Source organism: Vanellus vanellus (genome assembly GCF_965231255.1).
Source record: "Vanellus vanellus genome assembly, chromosome: 1".
Taxonomy (NCBI): domain Eukaryota; kingdom Metazoa; phylum Chordata; class Aves; order Charadriiformes; family Charadriidae; genus Vanellus; species Vanellus vanellus.
Window position 1 is genome coordinate 188268950 of NC_138905.1, and position 22544 is coordinate 188291493.

The 22544-nt window shown below is 45.4% G+C and overlaps 1 protein-coding gene across 1 annotated transcript in view; it reads left to right on the forward strand.

Moving 5' to 3' along the window:
- The first annotated feature begins 3902 nt into the window (after positions 1 to 3902).
- DGKH (diacylglycerol kinase eta) overlaps positions 3903 to 22544 on the forward strand; it is a 166449-nt gene continuing 147807 nt past the window's right edge. The window contains exons 1-2 of the mRNA XM_082485298.1: positions 3903 to 4068; positions 11458 to 11643. Coding sequence (XP_082341424.1) covers positions 4012 to 4068; positions 11458 to 11643 — 243 coding nt within the window. The 5' untranslated portion in view covers positions 3903 to 4011. The remainder of the gene's footprint in view (positions 4069 to 11457; positions 11644 to 22544) is intronic.

Consider the following 22544-nt stretch of genomic DNA (forward strand, 5'->3'; position numbering starts at 1 on the left):
CTGAGTCATTAAGGACAGGGAACAGAAGAGACGGAAGGACATGTGGCATCTTTGAACACAGTAGATAGAGCAGGCTACCAAGAAATTCAACCCCAAATGTCTAGACTAAGTGGAAAAACTTGAAAAGAAGAAATAAAACAAACAATCCAAACAAACAACACGACTTGGAACCAAATCAAAAAAAAATCAATGAAATTAAACCAACCCCCAGGCTGTCTTGGAGAGATGTTTTGATGCAGTTTGGTAGACCAGCTAGGAGAATCACTGGCTGTTCCCAAGCTGGTTGCGAAGACCTGCCTCTGGTGAGCTCTTCTGCCAAACCAACATCCCCGTCTTCTCAAGGGGACAGTTGGTCTCTCCTCGTTTTTGCAGGCAGCTCCTCTACCCCTTGCTAACAAAGCTTATTCTTGCCTTGGGCCTGACTTCATAGAATCATAGAATTGCTGAGGTTAGAAAGGACCTTTAAGATTATCAAGTCCAACCATTAACCTACCCTGACAAAACCACTTCTAAACCATGTGCCCAAGTACCATATCTACCCTATTTTTAAACACCTCCAGGGATGGCGAATCCACCACCTCCCTGGTCAGCCTATTCCAATGTTTAATAACCCTTTCAGTGAAAAAAAAAATCCTAATATCCAAACTAAACCTCCCCTGGCATAACTTGAACCCATTTCCTCTTGTCCTATCACTTGTCACCAGGGAGAAGAGGTCAGCCCCCACCTCTCTACAACTTCCTTTCAGGCAGTTGTAGAGGGTGATAAGGTCTCCCCTCAGCCTCCTCTTCTCCAGGCTGAAGAACCCCAGCTCCCTCAGTCATTCCTCCTAAGACTCGTCCTCCAGACCCCTCACCATCTTTGTAGCCCTTCTCTGGACACACTCCAACACCTTAATGTCCTTCAGTTCCCTTGCGCCTCTGTAAATGTGGCATCACCCTCCTGGACAAAAAAAAAAAAAAAAAAAAAAAAATCCTGCGATTCTGACATCTGTCCTCAAATTCCATGGCAGCTTTGACAGAATTACGTTTTTCAGCAACATACTTTGCCCATGGTTTTCAGCCAGTGTAGCCAAGCAGCATGGAAACCTTGGTCTTGGAAGAAACTGTGCTTCTCAACCTGGTGAGCAGAGCTCACATGCAGGGAAATCACACGAGGCAGGCCTCCTCAGCGAAGGTCAAAATCTCCTTCACAGAAAGAAGTGCAAAATCCAGTTTGGCATTCAGGACCCTGAAAGGGCAGGGCTGAGCTGCAGCTGCATCTCATGGGTTTCATTTAGACCTGGCAGGATCTGTGCAGTGGCTGATGTCTGTCCTCCTTATCCAACAAGACCTTGAAACGTACCTTCAACCTAAGTAGGTTGTTGTAATCTTCTGGGGCCTATACTAGCTTTCCACTTATGGAAACCAAGCTTTGAACTCCAGGGCATGAAATGAGGTGAATGTAATTGCTTATCTATTCACAGGTATAAGATTCAGGGCACGTGAAACAGCAAACGGGGCTGAAGGCAGAGCAAGAATCTGAATTTCAGGGCAAAAGGGTATGTATAGCGCTTGAGCTGAAGAAGTAACTTCAAGTTGCTTAAAGTTCCTGTAGATGAGTTTTCAGTTTTTGTGGTTCAGCAGGCAAGGAAATGCGAGGCGTTAGCGTGACATATATTTCATGGCAGGCCACTTTTGCCACAACGCCCCAGCCTGGCCAAGGCTAAAGAGGCCATATGTCGAGAGGTATAAACAACCATCATGTGAGATCCTCTGGTGCATCATGAGGAAAGGAGGGGAGCTGACTAATCTTTCTCTGACACTCCTTCTTAGCGTAAAGCCCTTTATAGTATGACATTCCTCAGCAGTATCTCACCCTCAGGGGACAAAGGGAAGGAGACCAGACATCCTTAGACAACTGTTGCTCACCATCACCTTTAGAAAGCTGCCTTCCAAAAAGCAAAACGCTCTAAGTCATCTTGTTTGCTTCCTTCTGAGGTTACACTCTTACCATCAAAGCAGTTCATCAACAGACCGCTGATAAACTTATTATCAACAAAAATAGTTCCTTTTTCTACTGCTGGAAGAAATGCAGCAATTTCGGTTCCTCAAATGAGCTATACCGCTGTCATACTTCTTTGGGCCTGGCTTAGGGGCACACCATCTTCACTTAACGGGAGTTTTCTATAGGCTTAGTTAAATGCATAGATAAGACTTTCCCTTTTTTCAGCAATAGCACTACTTTTTGTGAATTGCTGATGTATTTTGCAAAAGCTGTTGGGTGGCAGTGTGCCATTTTTTTGGTATAAAAAGCACAAAGAAAAAGAATATATCATTAAATAAAACCATTACAAATACAAATTCCTTTCTTCTGCCTAGTGAAATCCAACTCCTTTTCTGATGTTTGCACTTAGAAAGTAGATGACCCAGAGATTACTTTTTGTAATCAAGCGTGATAGCTGCAGATTCCAAAGGCCAGGCTGGAATGAGGAGGAATATAGAAAAACTGGGGTGAAGAACACCGTTATTTTGGATGGTGACTGAGCTTCATTTTTTCACTCTCTCCTCTAGTCTTCCCTCCTCCGGTATTATACTCTTTCATGTATCCCACTATTCTGCAACAATGGGGAGAAACAAATGAGTGAAAGTGTTGAGTTTGTAGGAAATACAACATCCAGCTGGGGAATTGGAATACTCTGGCTGGTGTTCGAGGGTATGCTGGTAACTAGTAAACTGAGGAGACTGAAGCATACACATTGTGCATTAATAAAAGGCGTGATGGAGGGCAGAGAAATCCTGCTACTCCATAAGGCAGGAGTGGGGGCCCTGGAAATGAAGGGCACCCCGTCTCAGACATGGCCTACATGTCTGTGCTGTCTCTTCTGCAGTGGCCATGCCATGTCCCAGCTCCTTCTTGTCTTAAGGTAGGTGTAGGACCACCTGGCTCCTCTGTAGGGGAAAGAGGCTGCCTAAAGCAGGTTAAAATGTGTGGTACTGCGCTCTCAGAACCCTGGTGCAGGGACCGAGGGCTGCCTCAGCACCAGGACCCCCCATCTTGATGCTTAAGGCCGCATCTTCAGGCCAGGTTGGATGGGGCTTTGAGCAACCTGGTCTAGTGGGAGGTGTCCCTGCCCATGGCAGAGAGGGTCGGCACCAGATGATCTTTAAGGTCCCTTCCAACCTAAACCATTCTATGAGTCTATGACGCCTCCTGCCCCCCCCGCCTCCCCAGAGCCATGCGAGGGGCAGCGCTGCCGGGACACCCCCTCGGGCCCGTCGGGGCCGCTCTCCGCCCCACTACCAAACCGGCCGGGCCGGGGGAGAGCGAAGGAGGCACAACCCCGGCGGGGCATGAGGGGCTCCCGGCGCACCCAGCGGGGCTTTCCTCCCACAACCCCCCCCTCCAGCACCGCGCCGCGGGGGAGCATCCTCGCCCGCCGGCCCCGCCGCCACGCCGACAGCCGAAGCGGCTGTAAACCGGCTTATGCCCAAAGCGATTTGCCCGTAATCCGCTGGTTTTCCCGGGGCGGGGAGGGGAAAAGCGGTGGGGAAGGTGGGTGTGTGTGTGTGGGAGGGTGTGTGTGCGTGTGCACGGCGCCCGGGGAGCCCCCGGGGCGGCACGGCGGGCGGGCGGGCAGGGGGGCGGCGGGGGCGGGCTCCGCGCCGTGCACCGGAGGACACGGCGGCGGCGGCGGCTGTGGTGATGTGAGCGGCGCGGCAGCTGCAGGCCGGCTCCCCCGGGAGCCGGGGCTGAGCCCGGTGGCCGTGGGAGGGAGAGAAGAGCCGGGCGAGGAGGGAGGAGGGGGGCCTGGACGGGCCCGGGGGGGGGGGGGGGGGGGGGGAAGGGAGGAGCGGGGGCCGGGTGTGTGTGTGTGTGTGTGTGGAGGGGGGGTGGGGGGGAGAGGAAGAACGGCGCTGGGGAAGGCAGAAGAGCGGCGGCGGCAGGAGGAGGGAGGCGCAGCCCGGCGTAACCTGCTCGGCTGCCCGTCGGCGCTCTCCCCCGCGGAGGTAGGGGGGACCCGCTGCGGGGTGATGGAGGAATATGGGTACCCTTCCTATAGCGCCCGCAGCCCCGCCTGGGAGGAACTGGTAGGTACATGCGTGCCTGGCAGTTGCACAGGCATTTCCTACCCTTTTTCCTCTCTGTATTGTTCAGCCGGGGGGTCGGGCTGTCATCCTTATCGGTGTCGTCGTGTGTGTGTGTGTGTGTCCCGTCCCCCCCCTTTCTCGTCTTCCGACCCCGCTCCGCGCCTGAGCCCGCCCGCCGCCTCCCGTCCTCTCCCCGCCGGCAGTGATGGGGGGGGGACGGATTTGGGGGGGAGTGGGGGACTTTTCGCCCCTGCCGCGTCCGGCCATTTGCTGGCGGGCTCGTAGCTCTTGGGGATGGGGAGTTCGTTGCCCTTTCTGAGTTTCACTGCCCGGGTGGAAAGCCTGGGATTAGCACCCAGAGCCTTGCCTCCAACTTTGCCGGGTGGGAGGGTGGTGGTGGGTGTTGGATGTTGATACCATTAAACGCCTTCTCTTAGCCCAGCAAAAGCAACGTGTCCGGCGTTGGGAGGCAGTTTCCAGAAAGAGACACTTTTCTTTTTCCCCCTCTCCTCTTTCTTCCGTAGCCAGGCTGGGAATCGCCCCCGTTGCGGCTTGGTGGCGAAGCAGGCTGGGGTACCCCCGCTTTGCCTCCCTGCTTTGTGGGGTGCGGGGAAAGTGGGTGCCTCTCAGCTGTTAGGAAGTGAGTGGGGGTGCCTAAACTGGCCAGTAGGATAAGCTGCGGTGCAGTGGCATTGCGGTTTGTTTAAGCAACTGGGAGACCCACCTTCCAAGTGAAGGAAATCATGTCACCGGCATCCTCAGCAGACGATAAAATCAGATTTCCCTTTTCAGGGCCGTCTGGTCCCGCTCTTGGGCTTTTCTCCATTGTGTAAACGTACACACACACACACACATCAGGCAGGGAGGGCTAAAAATAGGCTTTGGGTAGCTGCTTGGGAGATTTCAGGCTATCTGAGAGGTCAAGGCTGGGTTGTCTCTGGCCCTGAACTTGGTGAGGCGACGTGAAGCACGGACCCGTGCCACTGCCAAGCTCCCCTTTAGATGGCTGTGCCATGTTTTGCTAACTCCTTGCATTGGTCCAGGGGCCCCTGGTTTTACTTGTAAACCCAGTTTTAAAGAGCAGCCGGGTGAGAGCCACACTTTGCTTGGCTCAGTGTGTTGGCTCCCAGGAAAGCAGCAGCCCAGCCCTGGAGATAGCCACGGTGAAAACTAAGTTCACCCCCTTCCCTGTTAGGATTTGTAGCCCTCCCAGGTACGTTTTTACCAGCCTCATTTTGTGTTGTTAAGTTGAACATTCACCGCCCTCTGCAGTCCTCAAGCCCCGACCGAAGCTGCTGCCGGAGATGCAGCTGTGATAGGGAAAACAGCTGTATGCGTGTTCCAGTAACATGGAGCTGACACCAAAAGGATCAGGCAAGGGAAACCCGAGATTTTTTGCCTGGAGAGATGAAGACATCGTGGGAGGAAGGCAGCGAAGCTGATTCCCGCAAATGCGTTATCCTATTAAACAGTGACATTTAAATCGGCTGCCGTCATCCGAAACTCAGCTGAAACTCGGGAGGCAGATGGATCACAGCCCCTCCGCTTGGAAATGCGGAGTCCTGGCTGAAGCATCCAAACCCCGTTTCCTTCTGTGCGCAGGGCTCAGATAAACAAGGAGCACATTTTTTTCTCTCCATTTCCCCCTCCCCCAGTAAGGGCCAGGATTTGGGTCATGTTTATCATTTCATTGCTGCATTTGTTAAAGAGTACATCCATGAATGCAGTTGTAAGGTTAACCACTGCACTGATTTCCTTTACAAGACTAATTTCAGCTAAACCACTCAACCCTTTACCTGGTAACCTGCTGGTAAAATCCATAGTCTTTGTGGCAAAAGCCACATCGTTCTTCTTTGTATTTGCTCGTAAGCGGGTTTTTTATTATAATGGGGGCAAAGGGAGATATAAGTGAAGAACTGCATGATGAAGGGAAAAAAAGTGTCCAGACCTCTCCCTCGCTCTCTAAGCACAGAAAAAGAGCAGCAGGATAGGGGAAATGATTTATTGCATGTTTTGAATCTGTGCAAGTTAATTATCTATGCAAACTGTCAGAAGTCATTAGGAAACGCTGTTCCTATAGCTGTTCTGAGAAATAAGTGATGGACATCAAATGGAGCCACAACTCCTTTGCCTGTGAGGGTTGGACTTGTCAGTGTGCAATTTCAAATTTCTATGTGATCCTTTCCTTAATTCACAGCTGACTTTTAATGGAAAACCTCTTCCTGACGCCAGTAGAAAGTTGCATTAGACCCTCCATGATGGAGCTAAATAAAAGTAACAGAAAATGTAAGCCTCATCCTGCATTCTTCCAAGAGAGACTCGGGGGCTTTGTACTCAAAATTACACAATATATGTCTTAGAAAGTTCTAGATCTGACTTTCATGTGTTATAGGAGACCTAAGTCTTGACTTCACCTTTCCCTTGAAAGGCATAGATGGGTCCTAACACATTTGCAAAGTGACTCTTTATTCTGATGACCTACACTGGTTTATACCTTTTCACTCTGAAGCATACAACAAGTTTTTGTAACCTACAGGTTACAGAATTGCCTCGGCTACTCCCGAAACAGCCATGAGCAATCTAGTTAGTGTCTTTAACAGTGATATGCACACATTTTGTTATACTTTGGCTTCCCCTTTGGTAAGTAAGTAAGCCAAGAAAGAATAACATCGCTAACTTGATCTGCAGAGGGAGTTCAGGCAGGCAGATCTGAAATGAATTTGCTCAAGTGTGGGGAGCCCAGTTAAAAACTATAGTTGTCACTAGCCACCAAAATTAGAAAAGATTCAATAAAATCTTTTAAGCGTGACGAATTGTTAACCTGACGCGTATACCATAATTTATCCAGATCCCCTCAGAACAGCTTGTTAAGGTGGAGGAAAATGTATTGCCCTCCAGCTTATAGATGCCAAAGTGACCTAGAGAAAAAGAGGTAAATATGCTTGTTACGAAGCGAATCAATATTAGAGCTGGAATCAAATAATACGTTAATCTGCATTATAAACTATAATCTCCAGTGCAGCTAGAGCGCATATGTATCCGGTTTTTTTTTCTACGTTGCATATGCTTTTTAGCGACACATATTCTGCTATTGGGACTGGATATGGTTGAGTTAAAACGTTCTAACAGTGCATATATGTACCCAGCACTCTGGGGTTCTTTGAATATAAAGGGCAGATCATCAGCTGATATCAACTGCTGTAGCACAAATGATGTCAGCGGAGCTGTTTTGTATCAGTTTAGCATCTCCCTTTAAATGCCAGCCTTTCTTTATGCTCTTCACCAGTCTTCCCTTGCTTCAGTTAGGAAATTTAAGGCAATTACTAAGCAGCATGAAATCAAGTATGTTAAAGGAAAGACAGCGCATGCAAATCCCGTATGTTTTTAATGGCTGCATATACTCCCCCTCCCCTCCCCCCCCCCCCCCATTCTTCAAGAGCCTGCCTAGAAATCTAGGGGATTTTAGTGGTATCATTTGTACCACGGTATTCATAGCTATATTCACTGAGCTGAAATTTGCTATTCAGTATTTCTCATCTCGAGTCTGACGTTGACCACTGGGAAGAATTTCAGCTGTGAGATGAAGGGATGGAAGTCAGGTTGGCAGTCCTTACTGAGGTGAAGTTTCATGGCTATCCTGGGTAGCTTTACCTGAGTAAAGGCTGGAACTGGACCCTGATTATCTATTAATGCCTCTGAAAAGAAGAACAAGTGGAAATGGTGAGATCTTTAAAACCATCTTTTTGCACAGACAACGTATACGTGTGTAGAATCAACTTTCCACGCTAACATGAACTTGGGTACTTTCAACAGCGCTTAATGCTTGCTTTGTTTCTCCATTTTCAAGAACTCTGTACACATTAGCTGACTACAGATTTTAAAGCCTGTAATTTTACATATTCCTGTACGTACTTTGCAGAAAGCATATTGTCATTGAACCATATTTGTGGGACATTTCCTATCATTTGCAGATTTAGGTCATTCTACTAAAATCTTTACATTAAGTGACCTGAGAGAACATTCCTAGTACTTCATTTTTTTTTTTTTCATAGTGCACTGAAGTTTATCAAGATGAGATGAAAGAGACTTAGAAGTGAAAGGCTGGTGCATTCCCTCCTTGTAACCTATTTTTTGCGTTTGAGGCTCCAGGAGAGAGGAAGATCACAATGAGGTAGTCCATGTGAGGACACATGATGCTCTCTGCACGGTGCAGAACGCACACAGAGGTTGGGGCTGATAGTTAAGCTCAGAACAGAAGTTCAAGAACTGTATCTATTCCCCATTTCACCTACAGAGTCTTTTACCAGCTTTTATGTATTTCAGATGAAGTCCAGTGAAGGAAATCTGAGCTGGCTGTACAGATATCTAAGGAGATCTCCAGCTCCTCTGCTGGCATTGTAATAGCCACCAGATGTCACGGGAGCTGTTGTATTTAAAACCCAAACTATTAACTTGTTTCTATTTTTCCATGTAATATATGACAAAACAATGCATTTACATTCATTGCCAAAAAGTCCAATGTTTTATAAAATTCAAGACAAGTGTTTAAATTAGCTTGCAGTGTAACCAATTGTGAAAACAGTTTGAAACCAAACCAGATTAGTGTCTTGCTCTAGAAGATATCAGTGCTATGCATTGATTATTTCAAAACTTCAATGGAAGGCTGTTTTTGGAAATAAACTTTAACTACCTACTGTTTTTAGGATCCATGTCTAAATATGTAAGGGACAAGCAACCAGATGATGTTTTATTAAAAAAACAAACCAAAACAAAACAAAACACCCACAGGTGTAAATTTAGGGTCATCAGTAGAGTCAACTTCATGATCTTACTGAGTTCAAACATCCTAATCAATAGAGTCAACTTCATAATATTACTGAGTTCAAACGTCCTAATCCCAAATTACATGCTTGAGTAATATGTTGTGTGCCTTCCCCCCTGGCTGTCTCATCTCTCCTTTCCAACTGGATTTGGAAAGGTATTTTCTGTGGGTGAAAAGTCTACTTGTAAACAGTTTTGCGCGTAACTTTGCAGAGGATCCTAGTCCTGCGATACAAATGGATGGCAGTCACATGCACCCGTATTTTGAATGCTTTTTTAGTATGGGAACAAATCTAACAGTAACTAGTGTTGTTCAGCTAGCGCTGTTTAATTCAATTGAATTAAATGGAGTTAGTCAATCTTGCTGGCATTCTGTTAGCACTAAGTGTTCCTCAAATCATAGTCGCAATTACATGTAATACATGTTGGCATTAATTAGCAAACTCAGTCTTGTCGTCCTCTTGCAATGTTCAGTTGTCATTTACCTTCAAAAGGCTCAAGGAATTGCAGGAAGAGGTATTCTGGTGTAATTTGCTATTCCTGAAATTAAGGTGGAGAAGAGGAAGAAAGATGGGTGGAAAGAGCAAGTGTCCATAAACGTTGCTCTTAACCTATCTTTCTTCCTAGCCGTGCCCTAAATTAATTTACTGAGACCAGTGCGTACTTGCGCTTGCCCAAGTTTGATCCCATGTGTTTGAAAAAGAAGAAGACTTTCTCAGGCAAGAAATAAGAGAAGACAGAGTCATCCCTTAGTTTCACAATTAGCCCGTAAGGAAAAGGGACTATATGAGAACTTTGTCTGTTTTGAGATGTGGTATTGATGGTGGGATTTAGGTCCTATTATTATTCTAATAGGGAATGTAGGGAATACGATCAAAATTCCTTTAAAATATAACTTCATAGAAATGTTGGACATGTTTTTTAAGGTAATTTTTGACTAATTTTAATATAACTTAATAGAAGAGGTCCTATGTAGAGATTACTAGACTCTTATTTGAAGTACCTGATGCAGTAACACAGAACTCAGACACAAAACTTGCGAGGCTTCACAGAAATATTTCATTTCAACTACTACAAACAACTCCCCCCAAAATAAATGGGATACTCCAGAGCATATGAAGTCAGGTTCGTGGCAAGGTGTCTGCAGTGTACAATAGGTTGTACACTATGGGTTTGCCCTGCTTTCTCATTAACTGCTTTGTATTTAGGTACCGTGGCATTATATTAACATATTAAGGGATGTCAGTTCCCTTTCTAGAAATATAAATAGAATTGCGGGGAATATAGAAGCCGCAAGTATTGATTGCTTTCTTATGTTTAATCCGGTCCATGCAGCAAGGAACCATGTGTTTTATTTAGCATTGCTGTGATTTAAATGCTTATTTTGAACACTGACTACATACAAGCCACAATAATTTCGGAGTCCCCACAATTCAGAACATGTGGTGACATTTCCAGAGCGCGTGAGCCGCCAGATCCAAGATCATAAAGGGAAGACTGACCCTTTCTTTCCCCAAAAGTAAAAGTTACAAAGACAAAAAAGCGAAGAGAGTAGTAAAAAAATTAAGAGGAGAAAAGAAGCGGAAAGCAACGTAGGCATTTGCCAAAGTTGTGCGGCACGTTGATGCTGAAGGACTACTACGGGGTGGACTGGTTGGAGGTGTGGATGAGGAACCCCGGTGCATGAGGTGCATCCAGTGTCCCGCCCCCCCCCCCCCCCCCAAAAAAAAAAAAACAAACAAAAAACCAAACCCACCCACAAAACAACAACCCAGAGATCCAGGGCGACGAACACCACCGTGACGGGACCGCCGCACCGTTTCGCCCTGCGTGCGTGGAACTCTGTCCAACTTGGCGTTCCCACCTCACGCTCACCCGTGTCGGCGAACCCCACGGGGCTGGCTCGCTGAGGGGGGGGGAGGTGCGCCCCGAAGGCGCCTCAGGTGGCCGCTCGCAACCCCCTGCCTCGTCCCACCGCCCGAACCACGCGGGACCGCGGCGGGAGGCCGGGAGACCGGGGGGGGGGGGGCACAGGGGGCCTTCCCCACCCGCCGTCCCCAGTCCCTCCCCTCACACTCACCCCGCCGACCCGGCGCTCACCTGCGGCGCGGTCCCGTCCGTGTGTCCCCCCCTATAACCCCGGCCGCCCCCTGCCCGCCCCGGCCGCCGCCGCTCGGCCGCCCCCTGGAGCTGGCCCGGCCGCTGCCGGCGGCTCCCCGGTCCGGCGGCAGGGGCGCAGGGGGCCGGGCCAGGCCGGGCCCGCCCGCCCCGGCTCCACCCGCCGGCGGGTGGCGGTGCCCCAGCCCCCTGCCAACGGGCAGCGGCGGCCGCCGTGGCCGGGCCGGGGCGGGCGCTGGGCCTTTCCCCGTCAGAGGGGGCGGTGGAAGATGGCGGCCGGGCGGTCCGCTCCGCTCTCGCCAGCGCCGGGCTCCGTCCCCGCCGCCTCCGTCTCCTCCCCCCCGCACCGCCTCTTTCCCCACCCTCCCGCGCCGCCTCCTCCTCCCCGGGGAGGGGAGCGGCAGCGGCTGCCCTGGCTGAGCCGGGCTCGTGTGCTCTCTCTCTCGGCAGGAGTCCGGGAAGATGGCCGGGGCCGAGGCGGGGATGAGCGGCGCCGGGATCCCGCAGCAGCCCCAGCCTCAACCCCCGGCGGCGGCGGCGGGGCCGGCGGACGAGTCGTCGGACAGCGAAGGGGAGCATGAGGGCCCCCAGAAACTCATCCGGAAAGTGTCCACCTCCGGCCAGATCCGCAGCAAGGTAAGGGGAGGCGGGGGGGTGGAAGGAGCCGGCGAGCCCCGCTGCCTCCGGGGCAAGTTCCTCCATCCCCATCCAAGAGCGGGGCCAGCCCGGAGCTGGGGGCGGCCGCTGCATCCCGCCCGCATCCCCGGGAGCGGCGGCGGTGGAGGGGTGGTGGTGAGGCAGCCGTGCCTCTTCCTTCCTTCCCTCTCCCCTCCTCCTCGTCCAGCTGTTGTGTCCACATCTGTCCCCGGCTGGCAGGAAGAGCCCCCCGGGGCGGCGGGGCTCCGCGGGGCCGGAGGGGAAACCGCCTTACCCCGGCAGCCGCCCTGCCCTGCCCTGCCCTGCCTGGCGTCCTGGGTGTGGGGGGAAGCGGCGGGCTCCCTCCCTCCCTGCCTGCCTCCCTCCGGCTCCCCTTCCTCGGCCGCCGGGCACCGCCGCCGCGGGGATCCCGCCCTGCCTCCCCGCAGCGCGGGTGGGCTTCTTACAGCGAGCCCTTCCTCGCCAACTTTCCTTCCCCCGCTCTTTCCCCGTCTTCTTGGCCCCCGGGGATGCCGCCGGCGGGCGCTGGGGCGAGCAGCGAGCCCGCCGTGGCACACGGGGCTCCCTCCCTCCCTCCCTCCCCCCGGGCAGGAGAGAGACGCGGGTGCCGCTTTGAAAGGCGGGACGGCAGTAAACTTCTGTACATCCTCGCCCGCGGGGCTGGGTATGTAAAGCAGCTGTCAAAATTTTAGGTTAATGCAGTTTTTTTTTTTTCTTTCTTTCTTTTTTTTTTTTTTTGTGGCTGGCCTGGGCTGTCGAAGTCACCCTGGTGAATTAACTTTTTGGCGGAGGGTGTATTTACATCACGTTTTTTTCTTTTTTTTCTTCCTGTGAAATGAACTTCAACAAGTGTGCGTTTAAAAGTATAAAGAATAATGGGATGTGACCTACTTTCTGTGTGGAAAGGTCCCACAACTTCCCGTGGAGCGTGGCCCACATTCAGTGGGGTCTGCACAAAACCCCGTTGGGGACAGCCTATTGGTGCAGTGACATCAAGATCAGGGTTTTTGCTCTAAGTGTCTGGTTTGAGGGGCAAAATGACTCCATGCAGGCCCAGACAGATCATGCTTAGGGTTTGATTTCTGCACAATAGGTCATGTGTTGTTGTTTCCTTTACAGAGCACCCATTAAAGTTATTACGGAGCTGTTTGTGGAGTCCCGTCGGGTTGTTGCTGTTCTTCCTTTAAGCTTTCGCTTCACATACTGCATCCAAAAGGCAGCCACCTTGAAACAGAAAGCATTGGTTGTTAAACAGTAGCAAGGTGGAAAGCAATTTTTTCCCGAAACCTCCTAAACGTGATGTGTCATCCCATTTTATTGCTAAACGTTAATTTTGCATTTGCAGATGTTAGGCCTGGCTGAAAGGTTACTATAGCAAATAATATACAACTATTGCACCGTGTTGAAAACATAGTTCTACACAAACTTTCAGCTTTAACACCACTTCTGTGTGGTGGTCTTCAAAATGTTTTTAAAGTGACAGAGCGTGATGCTTTGTTAGGTGTAGTGGTGTTAAGTGTATTTGAGAGTTTACTCTCTTAGTTGATACTTGTGTAAGGAAAGCGTGTGGATTATGAATGTTCTTGAAACATGTTTGTGAGCGTGAGATCCCAGACAGTTCTTACCAACTATTACAAGTTGGCGGGATGTTCTGTAGTTGAGGGCTACGAATGAACTCAAAGCTGGGGTTGCCTGAAGTTCTACGACAACTGTACAAGTGATGATGCTTTTGCTTACTTTAGTTTGTGTCTCAGTTCTATTTCTGTGAATCATATATATATAGGAAAAACTGACTGCTGACATAATTGGAGTCATAAAATGTTGCTTTACTGGTTGCAATTTACAATAATATGCAACCCCAAATATAAACATCTTTCTTTCCATTTAATTAAAAGTGATATATCTTTGTTAAAGATGAGACCTATGTTAAATAATTCAGTAGCACTTTATTTTATAACTCACGATGCATTATTTAAAAGTAGCTATATTTAGACAGACAACTCCCATTTAGTTTAAGGGTGTTGTATGTTTGCTGTTGTAGTAGTTGGTGATCAGTGGTTACATGAAACCACTAGAGCAAGGAACATCAGGGAGCTGCTCTTTTACCCAGCTAGTCCCTTTCATTCAAATTAGATTTGTTAAGCTTCACTTACTCGGTGAATTTGTTTGTAAGCTAAGGTTTTAATTAAATGGATTGGGTTTGTCTTACAGCTAAGAATAGACTTTTGAAAGAACCCAAAACATGTATATTACATTTATCATTGATGCTTGTGGGCCATTTAACACTGTGCTATTTTTCTCTGGAGGTTGCTTATATACTTACTCAAAACATTTCAGCAGCGTGGTATTGATTCCTTAGCTCAGAACTATACCCAAAAGTCTCTGCTGGTAATTGTTTTTATTTTACTTAAGGAAGATGTTATTTTTAGATGTTTTGGTACAGTTGATCATTTGTGAAAGCTACCATATGGTGATACTTTGCAGGCAGAATCATTCAGGAGTGGATTTTTTTTTTTTAACGTGTGTATAATAAGATTTAGCAAATGTATATATAAGAGCAAATCCCTTTTGCTAGCACAAACAAAGTCTAAAGATCTCTAACACCTGTAGTGCTCGAAGGGAGTTTTTAAGCTTTGCCCTCTTCTTCCTAAATAAAAACAATTAATTATTTGGCTGGGGGCAGGGGCTGAAAAACAGAATGGGCAAATGAAAAAAGAGAATATTATATTGGCAGATGTAATTACTCTGAAGTTCATTGCTTGTTTGTGATACGCTAATCATATGCTTACAGTTCTACTTAGAAATCTGTTGTCCAGTTTTACCACCGCTCACCCATGTTGAATAGCAACTTCCTCTGCAAATTGCTCGCTTGATTTCAGTGGAACTACTTTTACAGAAAATAGCTACAAGAAATGGGTGGGTGGTAGGGCCAGATGTTTATGTAACTTCTGTTATGGGTGTATTTTTAATTTATGCATATGTATTCCTCACGATTTTAGAGTACTTTAAAGGCGTGTCTGTGTCAAAATAGGGCCATTGTTAATTTCCCCAGACTTGAAGATGAACATGTTTTGGTGTCTGCAAACCCGAGGAGGAGAGAACAAGTTGCAGTGCAAAAGACTAAACTATTATTTGGGCCAACTTGTTTATAGAATGACATTGTGGCAGTAGGTGTCTTTAGGGGAGTCAGAGCCAAAATTAATTAGCACTTCTGTGAGATTAAAGCCAGCCTCTTTAAACCTCATCCTGGAAGCTATTGCATCTCTGGAGCTCGTATGTGTGTCCCCTGGAGGAAATGCAAGGAAATAAACAGGTTACAGGTACCCTGTGAAGTTCTAGCAGTTTTGAGCTGACATCCCCAATGGAGAGCGTTGAAACAATTCTTGACTTTGTGATGTCTACCCACAATTTCCGTCCCTCTGGGAGACCTGAATATTTGTTACATAAAAAGTGTCTTGGTAAAAAACATTTTTGGAATATACGTTTTGTTTTTATGAGGACTTTGTAAAACTGTAGTCAGACAGTTCTGAAGTAGTATATGTGTTGCTGTACAAACAGTGTTATAGCAGGGATTTAAGTCGTGGAAAGTTCTCCATGCATCTGCATTAAATTTGTCTTCTTAACTTTTAAAGATCTTGGTTAAGTCAGGCAGCGTCGGTGCCTTTCTTAAATGAAACAGATGACTTCGGATCTTAGGGGCTGCAGCCCGAAAACTGTCTGTCATCAGCTGGGTTGTAGTTTCTTTAAAGTTAATCACTGTAGTGCAAAGTGCATTCCTTAAAAAGATGGTCTTGCTTCAGTTCTTTGTAGCTGGGACCTGTCGAGAAGGGAGAGTACAAATTAGAGCTGACACTTTTTCTCTTGAAATTCTGCTCATCTTGGGGGCGAGCACAAGATTAATAAATGAAATGGTCCCTGGATACTTGGAAGTAGACTCATCAGATAAGCACGGTTATAGTTCTTACTCTTGTCTTGAGTACTCCCTGCTAAAAAGTGGATATAAAGAATAGTACTTTCATCACTGACCTGGCTTCCTACTTTAATGGGTCCGTGTGCAGTTAATGGGAAAGCTCTGCTGGGTACGTGTTTTGCTGTCAAGTCTACGATTGGGTATCTGGCCTGTGTTTATTTTTGGATGAAGCAGACATTCTGGAGCAGAAAGTATAAATCAGGAAATGCAAGAAAATAGGGTGTGTTGAGCAAGATAAATACACTTGCAATGTATCCAGGAGAAGGGTTTCTTCCTGTTCTTCACCCCCAGTGGATTTTGTTAATAATGAAATTACTGCAATGGGGGAGATGTTCAGAAACACCGGTGTGTTATAATTAGTGGAGATGATACAGTGTTGTTTAATTAAACGACAAGAGTTGTTACTAGAATTATCTTATCTGGGGTCTTAATATATTTTTTTAGATATCCTAAATCACCATGGAGTAATACAAGTAAATTAATTAAATTCCCCACTGTGTTTTTATTGGCTGTAGTGGATAACACCAGCCACTTAGGAACTGAGCCTTCAAAAAGTTTCTAACCTCTTCCATATGGTGACATTTGACAGTGCCAAGTCCCAGTAGTCACTTCCTGTTTGTTTCTGGTATACATTTCTCTCTGATTACCATAACTTTTTAATTCACCTAAGTGTAAAGTGCTGTGATTGATACCGGCGTTAGACTTCACAGACATCTTACTCTGCAATGTAATCTGCTTTTTCTAGCTTTGATAGTTCCTGATTTACTCACCTAAGTAATGGTTGATTCCTTTCTGGTTAAGGAAACATGATTTTTTTATGTACCATAAGTTCTCGGGAGAATGCCACAGTAGCAAATTTAACTCCACTGGAGATCCTGTACGTGCATTAGGATTGTCTGAATCTGCACAACTTCAAAACACGTCGTAAATTGCAATTTATTTTGCAACAGCAGTAACATGTATAGTGTCACTTAACTTCACCGTTGTGTTTACACAGCGAGGGGCAGAACTAAAGTGACCAAGTGCATAGAAATCGTCCTCAGGTTCCTGGCACCTGGCAGTGCCTACAGAAAAGATTGAAGGGTGCTGCAGGATATCTGTCTGCAGTATTCGTATTTTCCATTGTTTTTGCTCTGCAATTAAATTAGTTGTTCGGTGCATGCACTGTATATATATCCTCAGTAAAATGTTTCACCAACGTTTTTTCACAACTGTTGTGAAATCTTTGGCAAATTTGATCCCCTCCTCACATCCCGGGGTATTTAACCTAATTTTTAAGTGAAATAGTCAGAATCAGTTTATCAGTGTATGCTCCTGATACATGTAGACACATCATGCACAGAGTAATATATTTAAGTTTTCATATACATATATATATTATTCAGTTTTAGAGTGGGCCTGGGCGAAGCAAACCAATTCTTAGCGTGAAATGGTGTGCAATATTTATTGCTTCTCATGCTTGCTGTCTCTCTACACAAGCTTTCAAAAAAGGGTCCGTTAAAGGAAAATTTCAGCCAAAGACACGATAGTTTTGGGAAGTTAAAAATGACTGAATGCGCTACGTAGAAGCAAGCAGGCTTAGAACGGAAAGAGTTACACTGTTTAAGGCACAGTGGTCATTACCACTCCAAATCCTGACACATGTTTGTATAAAACTGAAATGAAATCTGCTAAGGCATTTTAGTGATGCGTGTATTGGCAAAGCTTGAATTGCTAGCTAAGTACCAGAAAGGAGGAGCTTGTAACATTTTTAGGAGATATTTGCAAGCAGGTCTTTGAAGAAAATGTTGCTTTTGGTCTTTTTTTTTAAATACTTTCTAGAATCTTTAAAGGATTAATGCTATTTTGTAATGAAAAATAACATGAATTATACTTTCCCCCCCGCCTCAGACAGCTGGTAAGCTGTGAATGTGAAAAAAGACAAGATAATCTCATCTTTAATATAAGAGATTCTGTTTTTTCTGTGTTTAGTTCCAAGGAGCTAGGGAATGCTTTTCTGCCAAAAAGATCAGGTGAAATGCATTGAGCTTCTTGTTTAGTTTAGAGACAATTTCTGGTTTTAAGAAGCACAAGAAGAGACTAATTCAAGAATAAATGACAACTGGGAATCCCTTTACGAGATGCCTTATCTTGTGAACTTTGTGTGCGCAGTCCTGAAGACGCATAACAGCCATGCCAGAGCTCAAGAAAGGACTATTCTATAGCTGGATCTTTATCCATGTAAGGTTATATAGATAATTTGTGGACATTTTGAATTGTTTCCAGCAGTTACATCAGAATCCGAGATGCAAGACTGCTGTATGACTACTGTATGAGTAGCTGGACTAGCCAAGTTAGTTTGGGTATCTGTAGCAGAGATTTTGTAATTGAAGTGGTGATCACAACAATTGCCTGGCTGTCACAAAGTCTTTATCAGAAGGGAAATATTGAATCCTCTTGACTTGCCAAAGGTGATAAAAGGCAGCTTAGTCCAATGTTCTTGCTCTGGAACACTCCAAAAGGCTAAGGTGTTGTGTTTTGTTTTGTTTTAAACAATGTTGCACTCATTTTCTTTGAACTCTGACCAAGCATGCTTCTGGTAAAGGATCTGTAGAACAGCATATATAGTCTGGGGACCTCAAAATCAAAGTGCTGTGAGAAGGTAATGTGAAGTGTTGTGTGTGGATTCGTTGAAGTTGAGAATATGGAGTTTTGGGTATAAAAGAATGCTTCTGTAGTCATTCTGATGTTTTGGAGGTTTTCCTGTGATAGGGATAATTAAGACACAGTTTGGTGTCTTGTGAAGGTAGTTCAGTAGCTCACTTGCAGAAGAACCACAAGACCGGTACTTTGTTCTGGTTGGCCATTAGGTTTTTGAGATTCTTTGTGGTTATTTTAACACAGGTGGAAGTTATGTTATAAAGTTACTGACAGCATCGCTAGCTTTGTTCATTTTTTTCAGTTTGATACTTTGGTACCTGGACTTTGTCTTTTATGAAGAGAGAGAACTCTTTCACCTTTGTTTTTGCCACTGCCTTACATTAGTGTTTTATCCTTTCCCCTCCTGCCTCTAAAAAGTAAGTTGCATTCTCCAAAATCTTCTTTTAAAAACGCAAGAACAGGCTACTAAATAACAGTGCAGTAACTGTAGCTCTGTTATACTAAGTTGAAGCCACAACTCGCAATTTGCTAGCAGTGGCAAAAACGCCTAGCTTGGGGACATCCATAACTTACATCCTCCGCATGATAATAAAACGAAACCTCATTCTTTCTTAATGTAAACATTGCATTTATCACAGCAAACAAGGTTAATGCTGACCCAAAATAAATATTATTTCATTGATATGCTAAAAATAAGAACACTGCATTAGATCTATTTAAGAGGAAATAAGAGACTTATTCTAGTAAAACATTTAAGTACATACTGAAACACTTCAGTTGTCCTGTACACTTTTATAAGATTAATTACTTCTTAAAATTAAGCTGGTGCTTAAGTGCTCGTTGGATGTGGGCCATAAAAATTTGTACACGAAGTCAGAATGTAGTTGACTTGTAAAACTTTTACCATGTAGGAATTATCCTGATCTATTGCACAATTATAAAGAAAGAGCAAATAATTTTTTTTCCCAGCTAAGTTTTTCATTTGACTAATGTTCCTGGTTAGGAATGTTTCACCGCTTAGATACCGAATGCATGATAACAAAAACCTGAGCTATACTCTTGGGAGAGTTAACGTTATTGTAATGAATTCGGCAAGGTTTTACACTTGATGAGAATTTATTTGTTTATGAGATGGGTGGCCTGAGATTTATGATGATCTGAACCATTAATTTCCTTGCCTTTAAACGTTTGGGGTTTGCAAATGGTGTGAGATCGCGCTACGTTATTGTCACTTAGCAACCCTAATAGGGTTTTGAAGCTGAATAATAGCTTGTGGGTGGCGAGCCTCCCTATGTATTTGCCGAGTGGGAAGCAACACGAGCCCCTCTGTGGGCAGCCACTGGAAAGATGCACGTCCAGCCCATGCTGAAGCCTTTCTAGATGTGCTCACAGAGGAGAGCCGGCTGTGCCCTCGGTGTCGTTTTGCACTTCTGGCATAGTTTCGTGCTGGGAAGATCTGCCGAGGTTTTTCATGCCTGCGGAGATTTAAGTGGATCTAAAGGGCTGTCATGCTGCTCTGGTCAGTTATGTCCTGTTGTGTGGTTGCTTAAATTTAGCAACCGAGTTTGACCAGCTTCAGTTTGACAGCTGGTAGTCCTTATTGCTGCTGTGATGCTCTGGATTGAGACAGAGGTCAGTGTCTTCCCAGCTCTTGGTGAGAAGGGTGGCTTGCTCTGGTTCACCTAAAGATGTCAGAAAGGATCAGCATGGCTAACCAGCAGTCCCGGCTGCCTGTCAGGCAGAGACTTCTTCCCTCCCTGTACACACTCTCTGTTGATCATGAGGACGGCACATACTTCTGTGTTTGTTTTAATGCTCCCATAGAGACATCTTGCTTCTTGTTCTCTCCCTCCTTTCTTGCCTGCTGCTGTCATGGTTTCTTCAGGAATTTGAACAGAGAAAGGGTGACATCCTTTTTCCTTTCTGCCTGTGCCTCTGCAAGGTTTCTCCCAGTAATCCCCATAAAGGGAGGAACTGCCCAAGACCAAAAAGTTTGCTGGGCATGGAGTCTTAGAGAGGGTGCAGACACATTAAGTTGCTCCTCTGGATTGTGTCACTCCTCTTCAGTGGTACTGATCAGCCGTGGGAGCAGATGGTTCACTGGGGAGGTATTGGCTTGAAAACTAATGCACCCTTTTTGCTGATTTTTTTCAACTATTATTATTATTTTTTGCCTATTATTATTATTTTTTTGTCTCGGGGAGCTTCACACGAGTTGCTCTACAGACACACATTGATTTGCCTCAGTCTCAGAGGGAAAAAAAGAGAGAGCACAAGGGGTAAAAAGGGGTTTAATGAGTCAAGAATCCCATCACTGAGAGAAAACGGTCATGTTCGTGGTGTAAACAATAATTCTTTATATTGTATATTAACTTGATGTATTTATAATACGTGGGTTCTGCCTGCGAAAAATGCTGAGAGGACTCAGGTCTGCAACAAGGAGCTAGTGTGAGTGAGTTGCTTGGGTGTGAGATGAAGAGCCAACGTTTCTGATTAAACCAGAACTTTTGAGGAAATAAAAAATACTTTTATCATTTACACAGCTTCTCATTACAGACAAAATAAGCAGGAATAACCTCCAGAACCATCTATCTGATGTTAAACTGTATTTTCTTTCTCCTGAGTGAGTGAACAAGTGTTCAGACAAACTGCATGTAACGTTGAAGTCTGCATTATAATGCTGTTGTAAGGGGACGACAGAATTTAAGAAGACAACTTCTTCATGTAGCTCAGTTGACTACATCATGGGTTTTTTGGTTATGAATGAATCTGGACTAATAAACGTTTGTATGCTGCTTCTTGCCTGCTTCTGGAAGCAGGCAAGCTTTAGGAAGCAAAGAAAGGACTTTTACCTGTACTGAGTCCACTGGTTATCATTTTGTAGAGAGAACATTTTGTTCAATGTGCTTCAAACTATATGCAGGCAAGATAAAATTTATACCTGAGACACTTTACTGCTTAGGCAGGTGGTCCCTAGCTTTCCCCAATCCACTGGCAAATAAGCTTTCAAAAAGTCAAAGACAATTACACAAGTTAGGAACTGTGCTTGTAACCTGTCTAGTAGATGACAAGCTTTTTCCCTTACCCTACTTAGTAATTTTATAAAATACATTAAAAAAAAAAGTACTCTGGGCTTCAGAGGGTTGTCAGAATTCTATCTATGCCCCTGATGCTGTATCACAAAACTCTGTTCTGCGGCTTCTTCAGCATTTCAAAGGAAAAGAACATCCTAATAAGTACAAAACTTCTGATGAGCTCTTGTCAAAAGCAAGCTGTTAAATGTGCTGGCAATGTCAAGCTGTATGCTGAAAAACCCATCAGTGCTTTTGTGTATTATCTCATGTTACCTGGTGTTGCCAGGTAAATGCAACTACAGTGAATAGCTGCTTTTTTTTTTTTTTATTTTTCAAAGAATACGTAATCTTCATTCCAGTTTCTTTAAGCTTTGCATTTTTCCATAGCACTGATTATATGTGCACTTCAGATGATCTTATTTCTTACATAAAGAGACCAATATTTCTGTGCACTTGTGTCTGCATGTGAACCAATACTGATTTTTTTTTTTTTTTTTTTTTTTTTGCTTACGCTGTTTAGGGTAAAAAAAAAATCTTTAAAAAATCAGCTTTTCACTTGGTTGCTGTGTGCACCACTGAGGAAGAGATAAAAGGAGTTAACATCACAGGTTCTACTCCTTCCTCACCCTTCTTCAGCCAGGGATCTGTTGCCAACAGTTTTACAAAGGGCTCCCATTTCAAGCCCTTTGAGCCCATGATAAACCTGTGTCCCTGGGAGGTTGTTCCACAGTGAGGAGTTAGAAATGACTGGGAAATCTTGTGGGTTTTTTCATTTGAATAATAATAAAAAAAAAGTCACACCCGGGGCAAGAGGCAAATGAGCTTCTGCTGAATTTTATGCTAAGGATGATTATACCTTTTCTTTGAAATACACACCAAGGTTATTTATAGCTAATCCGCAGTTTAAATTACTGTGTGTAGGTGTGAGAGGTTATAGAGAGGGACGTTTTCTAGAAAAAAAGATGTTTATGGGGGTTGTTACAGAATCATAATTGTAATTTGGGTTGGAAGAGACCTTGGGAGGTCATCTGATCCCACCCCCATGCTCAGAGGAGGGACATTTTCAATGCAATATTGGGTTGCCCAGAGCTGTGTCTCTCTGAATGTCTTATAGATTGCTACAATATGGTTCCTGATTTATTTCAAATTAGATATTCTCTTTCTTCCGTTCACACAAGTCTCAAGGATAACCTGTG